Genomic DNA, 6,841 nt, shown 5'->3' on the forward strand with positions numbered 1-6,841 from the left:
AGCAAAGGCAAGGCAGGCGGGTCGGCAGGCGGGTCGGCGACTCAGGGTAAGGCAGTCCGAATAATTTCAGTGGGCTGTGAACAAGCAGGAAGGTGTCCCGTTGGTGCCCTGGGTCATTGGAGGAGGGGGAGATCTTAGCTTGGTGTTTGAGTTAGAGGAGGAAGGTGGCTGCGGACACGGGATGTGGGTTGGCTGGTTTGCCTGTGAAAGGTGTGCTCCTAGGGAGTCATGTGCTAGTTAGGAATCAGCCAGCCCTAGAGGGACAGTCTGTCCTGGCCAGCTAGGTCCTCAAGACTTCAAAACACCATAAAAGGTTCCTGGTGCGAGATGGAGGCGGGCGCAGCTGCGGAAGATGGTCGGGACGGTCCTCGGGAGCGGCGAGGCTTGGATGAAGCTGGGAGGCAGCAGCAGAACCACGAAGTGCGATCTCAATCCCGGGCCGACCGGTTTCCAAAGCATTCCTACTGGTTGGATCTCTGGCTCTTCATCCTCTTCGATGTAGTGCTGTTTATCTTCGTCTATCTTTTACCATGAATGGCTTGCCTGATGTCTAGATTAAGAAGTTGACTCCTGGAGTGGATTCTGAAAATGACTGCAAACTTCTTGAACAAAGAAGACAGGGTTGTGCAACAGAATTTCAAACTCGGAGGAACTTTTTTTTTATTTTACATACTCTTGTTACTCCTTTTGGGGACTATAGTAAGTGGGTAATGATCTCACCCATTCATAGCTAAGTTCTTAAAATTACTCTGATTCATGTTTAAAAGCTTTTCAAACATCTGATGGCTTTATAGGGGCTGAATATTAAAGTATTTATACATAAAGGTTTAGGGTATTCATTAAGAAATATGGTAATGTCTTGCCTTTAACAGTTTAAGTGTTAACCCGGGTTTAGTATGATGCAAAAATGTGGTAAAATATTAAGATGAAGTATTTAAAAATAAATTACTTAAAAACAAGGGTGAAAAAAAGGAGTTAGAGCTGTACAGAAAATGCAGGCCCACAGTGTACTGGCTGTAAGTAACAGTTTAATTTTTAAATTAAGTGGGCCTCAGTTAACAGTTACCAGATTGATAAAGTCCCAGAGAAAGCATACTATCCAACTGTGCATGTCCTCTTACCTGGATGTCCCCTTCCTTCAAGTTCTTGAACTTCCCTAAAACAGGACTGTGTTTGAAACCCATTTTTTATTCTTGTGGTTTTATAAAGAATGCTTGCCAAAATATGAGGCTTTTTGTTTGTTTTTTAAATAATGTCTGTACCTTAAATACTTCAGCAAAGTCATTTCAACAAATATTTGAGCACTTACTCTGGGCCAGGTGTAGTAGTGAGGAAAAAAGACAAAAATTTTTTGCCTTCATGGAGCTTGCATTCTTTTATTTATCTAACAGTGTTAGTAATAATTTACATTCTAGGAGTGATCAGCTGGTGTTTAATCAGAAAGGTCACACTTCCAAAGCAGCTACTAAAAGCCCTTCGGAAGCTATTCCTATTACATAACAGATACTCCTTTATGTAATGGATGTTAGAAAGGGGCTCTTGTTGAAATTGGTGACATTTGATACATGTGAATTGCCTAAATATTTTGAGGATATTCACCTCCCTTAGAAATAGGGCATAGATCTGGTGAACTCTATACCTTCTCTCTTTTAGAATGACTTTAGAATGAAATCCAGGACTGATTTTGGAAGATTTTAGTTGCCAATTGCCAAGTACAAGGTAACAATTATGCATCCAGGGTATTGCATCTACTTGAGAGAGAACCTTTTATGCAGAGGTCGATGCATCTAAAGAAACACAAAATTGGAATTTTATTGAGTATACCAAACAGTATGAACTGTTTTTCTGCTGTTTGCTAATAATTTTGTCCAATAAATGTTTATTATGTAGCTAAAAAAAAAAAAAAAAAAACCATAAAATACAGAAAACAAAAAACATGGTCACTCCATTGGGCATTTCACACCTGGGTCAGAGTGGCGACTGGGAGAGGAAAGGACCATTCATCTATCAAATTCAAGACCACACCACAGTGGTTTAGCCCAGCGAGTAGGACGCCGGGTCAGCAAGTTTCTGCAACCGCTGCTAACCATGCCACTGTCTCTGAACACACCGAGGTGGGGAGGATGGGAAGTAGAGACGGGCGCCGAGGACCTTATGGACCACGACTCGAGTGAGGAAACCCATAGTAGGAAAAAGTTCACACACTTTCTGCCTTCCAAAGATCACATGAAAGGACCTCCTCTCCCCGCAAGACAGAAAAGCAGAGCCCTCTTACCCCGGGCCTGACCCAGGTAGAGCCATGGACAGTGCGTACGGCACAGACATTGGACGTTGGGCAGAACAGGTCAGCCTGTGTCTGGGAGAGGGAACACATGGAGGCTGAGTCAGGCACCTCAGCCCAGGACTTGAGGAGTCTCTGAGCACAGCCGGGGGCGGGATGAGTAGGGGGTCAGGCAGCGTCCCTGGGCTGACAATATGCCGAGAGCTCAGCAGCCCCAGGAGGATACACTTCCGGGGCAGAGTGGCAGGCAGGAGACAATGTGCAGCAGGCCCTGGGGCCTCGGGCAGAGCCCTGCCACCTGTTACCCCAAGAAACATGGTTAGATGAAAGGTGACAAGCCAGGGTCACAATTCATGCTGACGAACGTCCACCCCTCCTCCTGCCTAACACCCAAAGCCAGCCTTGAAAGGATCACAGCGTTTCCCACGTAGCCCCGGAAGCCCACATTTAGGGCTCTCGTGTCGCTCTTGTTTGGGGGTGACGACCAAGAGTGAAGATTGTGCACCATCTCCGGCAAGTATGACACCGGAGTCATGGACCACCTGTTGTCATTGTGTTGCTTCAGCCTTTCCCAGGTTAATTTTAATTATTTTCATATTTCATCATACTAGGATGCCCTCGACCGTCAGTATGACAATACTTTAGGCTCCCTTTAGGGAAGGAAAATCTGACAAATGCACAAAAACACAATATTGATCATTTCATGTTCTAGCTTTTAAGGGTTCTCTTAAACCACACTTATGTGTTAATCACCATCCTTGTGAATCAAGGAAAGATAAATTTAAGAGAAATAAGTCGGTTGTGGATTCTGAAAACTTCGTAAAGCTGCTGTGGCCCCTCCAGCTGTCACAGACCTCATCACTTCCGTCGGTGGCGGTCCCCTGCTCTGGTCTGTGCTGCAGAGACGGCAGGTGCCTCCCCAAATCACCTGACAAGGAGCGGGCACGTTATCACCAGCAAAACGCACCTGTCCCACGGGGGAATACATACGGAGAAAAGCTCTGCTGGCTGTGTCCTTCTCCTGAGAAGTCACCGTAAGGTGCAAAGAAGGGGGGTGTCTCCTTCCCAGATCCTGCCCCCAACGCTCTCCTGGTGGGTAAAACGGCGGCGTTTCACGCAGGAGCCTGACCGTGAGCAGCAGCGGGGAGCAGGAAGGAGCGCGGGTCCCTGTTCCCTTCACGGATCCGCTTGTGAACGCCTTCCTCCGGGTGTCCGTCCAGTGAGAGGAATGAACCTGTAGTCTGTTTCTGCCGCGTTGTTCTGCTATTTGGGCTGTTCCTGCCTCAAGCAACTAGAGCGAGGCCTAGCCGATGTTTGTTCACAGGTTTTCGTCCTTGTGAAATCCAGGCTCTCCTACATCCTTACGTGAAGGACCACAGCCTCGCAGGCACGGTCTCACATTCTCGTGCCTTTATTTCCCCAAAATACAATCTCAAGAGGAGAATGTCTGGGTTGAGAGGTCTGTCCGTTTTTCATGCAAAGAGAGTCTGTCCAGTCGCTTTCCCCAAGTCTGTTTGGAAAAAATCCTGTATTTCTCTCCCTTTTTGTTGCCCACCCGGTAAGAACGGTGTCTCCTGTTGCTGTAATTTGCATTTCCATGATTACTAAGGACGATGATTATCTTTCCTAGGTTCTTAGCCAACTTGGATTTGCTCTTTTGAGTTTCCTGTTCAGTCTTTGCCGTTACTCTCTGAGCACTGAGCTTGTTCTTACAAATGACGAAGAGATGTTTCTCATCATTAATACCAGCTCGAGCTATCTGTAATTTTCCCCAATCTAGGGTCGATGATGTTATCTATTGCCATACAAAATTTAAGTTTTTTAACATGTATTATTTTATTTTATAGTTTCCGAGTTCCTATTTTGGTAAAATAAATAAATAAATAAAAATAAAAATAATAAAAATCTCTGAAACTTCAGTCCTTAATATATCTGGAATTTATTAATGCTGTCAGGTAGATTTCCAGTATTTTCTTCCTGGACGGAGAGCCGGCCCTTCATCGGTTATTCTTCTGCAGTGATATGAAATCACTCTATCCCTTACCTTCAGTTCTATTACCACACGACTTTCTTCTTAGCTTTTAATTTATTTTATGTCCATCGCCCTATGTCTAGCACATAACACTGTGTACATGTAAGGTATACAACCTGTGAATCTGATACATTTCTACATTGTAACAGGATTGCGTAGCAGTAAATACCGCCTCTCTCTCGTCACATAATGATTGTTTTCTAGGGGTTGGGATCATTAAAATCTGGTCTCTCAGCAAGTTGGGTGGCTCTGTATTCCCTCTCCCGTACATGAGAATCTCTAGGACTTCTCTGCTACTCTCTGCAACTTTGTCCGGTCGCTGTCGGTCTTGTCCCTCCCTGTGCCATCCCCACTGCCCTGTCCCATAGAATTTTGGGGACGGTGCCTCTAGGTTTTAATATTCAGTATGGCAGGTCCCATACCTACACCATTATTTTTTTTTCACATTTTTGGCCATTTTAATACTTATAATTTCATTTAATTTACACATCTTAGTGGTTGATATTTGATTATATGAACTATTCCAAACCAAGAATAGGCCATATATTTCCATTAATTCAGAACACATCTTTTGCCCTTCGGAAGACTCTGCTTTTCTTCATTTGGTGTGTGTACCATTCTTGTGAAATTCCTTCCTAAGAATTTCATATTTCTGCCACTTTTTTTGAATGGACTATTTATTCACATTTTCAATTCTAATTGATTGTTGTTAATAGAGAGAATAGCTTTGATTTTCCTACACTTACCTTGTCCACATGACAAAAATCCCTGTTCAAATTCAAGTTGTTATTTGCTTTATCAAATACGGTTGCTTGGGTTTTCCAGGTATGTGGCCTTATCACCTGTGGAAAGAGCTAAGTTTAGTTCTTTTTGTCACATCTGTAGGGGACACAAGGGTCCCTCTGCCTTGGCAGTTGGCTTTCAGGCCCAAGACAAGAGGACTTTTCCAAAGGCCACCAAGCCAGTAAGACATCTCAACTGTCAAGGCTTAGGACGGCTCACCGGGCAAGGCCTGGACCTCCAGCACATTCTCTGTGTTGGGCGCTCTTTGATCACATGGCGAGAAACCAACTACACTTCCTCTCTCTCTTTTGGAAGCACCAGGACTCTGAAGTCTGAAATGCAGCACAGAACGTGCACCTTCGTACCTTGCAAAACGTGTTTCCTGGGAGTCAGGCTTATATTTCTAAGATGGAGCTCCCCAGGCCAGGACTGTCATGGAGCTGTTAGGCTAGGGCTGATGTAGTCACTGCTGTTGAAATCTAGAAACCGAGACACAGATGTAATTTCCCACTTCCCTCCATTTCGAGCTGTTATTTCTGGAACCCACAGAAGTTGATCTAACTTCTGGAAGTTCTAACAAGGCTACTTTGACCCTCTGTTTCTTCTACCCGACGTCACCGTGTGTCCACTTGCCAACGAAGCATCGCAGTACATTTTCCAGCACAGTCCCAGCGCGTCTCCTGTCTCCACATGCACCGGATCCAGTGCTAAGGGCTATCATTTATGCAGGACGCAGCAACCCGCGGGTAACAGGTGTAAATCTTAGACTATAAATTCAGTGGGCAAGAAATAGCACTTTCTTCAGTTTCTATTGGTTAACCTCTAACTTCAAAGTCTGAGCATCGCTCTACTCTGTGGTCAGGGAGGTGTAACCATAGCTTTCCTCGGTTTCTGCCCCAGTCCCTGGAGTCCTGACTCTAATCCAAACAGCCGCTGGTGCGCGTCCACTGAACCACACAGGTCACTGCTCAGATATTCACCTCGCTTCCTGTGCAGCCTCACAGACCCTGCGCACTCTGACATTTCTGTGCCACAAACATGAGCATGAAGTTTTGTTTGGCTTTCCCTGCTCCGCTGCCCGGGAGTGCCACCCTGCTGGGAGCTGCTGCCTCCCTGGGAATACTGCCGAGCGTGAGGGGACAGGTGTCGTCTGCAGTTGGCTTTCAGGCCCAAGACAAGAGGACTTTTCCAAAGCCCCTACACACCTCTCTGCCTCAGAGAAACACTGTGCTCTGGCGTAGGAAGATCTTCTTGTTTCGTGAGGATGTTCTGTTTAGGCTTGACATCCTGTTCTGTCTGCCATCACCGAACATTCGGAAACATAAGCTAGAGATTCTGTTTTCTGTTCTGCCACATTCTTCCCCCGAGGCACACAGAAATGCACGCATATCTTACATGGATAAGAATGAAAAACAAAGTATCAAGGAAAGGAATTCAGATATATGTTAAAATGTTAAATATTATCCAGATGCAGAACTTCAAGATTTCTCAAAAAGAGGAGCTTTTGCCCACAGGCAAAAATTTTGTGTTTGTATTGTAAACGTCACCGGCTGTCTGTGAACAGTGGTGTGCTAAACGTGGAGAAACTGTGGGTGGCAAGACACCGGCGTGAGCCCCAGGGCTGTGCCAAGCAAAGCCCTGATGGAAGGTTCTGGCTTAGCAAAGACAGACATCTCCCTGCAGAAGGGATGAGCGGAAAATCACTCACCCTGTGAGCCAGGAAGGAGGAAGATGTGGAAATTGTT

At 45.4% G+C, this 6,841-nt stretch overlaps 1 protein-coding gene across 1 annotated transcript; it reads left to right on the top strand.

Annotated features, from left to right (window-relative positions):
* The first annotated feature begins 317 nt into the window (after positions 1–317).
* C17H4orf3 (chromosome 17 C4orf3 homolog) lies at positions 318–1,889 on the top strand. Its single transcript, XM_032317143.1, has one exon. The coding sequence runs from the start codon at positions 328–330 to the stop codon at positions 532–534; it is 207 nt and encodes a 68-aa protein (XP_032173034.1). The 5' UTR covers positions 318–327; the 3' UTR covers positions 535–1,889.
* The last annotated feature ends 4,952 nt before the right edge of the window (positions 1,890–6,841 follow it).

Source organism: Mustela erminea, chromosome 17 (assembly GCF_009829155.1).
Source record: "Mustela erminea isolate mMusErm1 chromosome 17, mMusErm1.Pri, whole genome shotgun sequence".
Classification (NCBI taxonomy): Eukaryota; Metazoa; Chordata; class Mammalia; order Carnivora; family Mustelidae; genus Mustela; species Mustela erminea.

Bases quoted from the DNA above. Each gene is read 5' to 3' on its own strand.
- C17H4orf3 (XM_032317143.1), top strand. From the start codon at position 328: ATGGAGGCGGGCGCAGCTGCGGAAGATGGTCGGGACGGTCCTCGGGAG.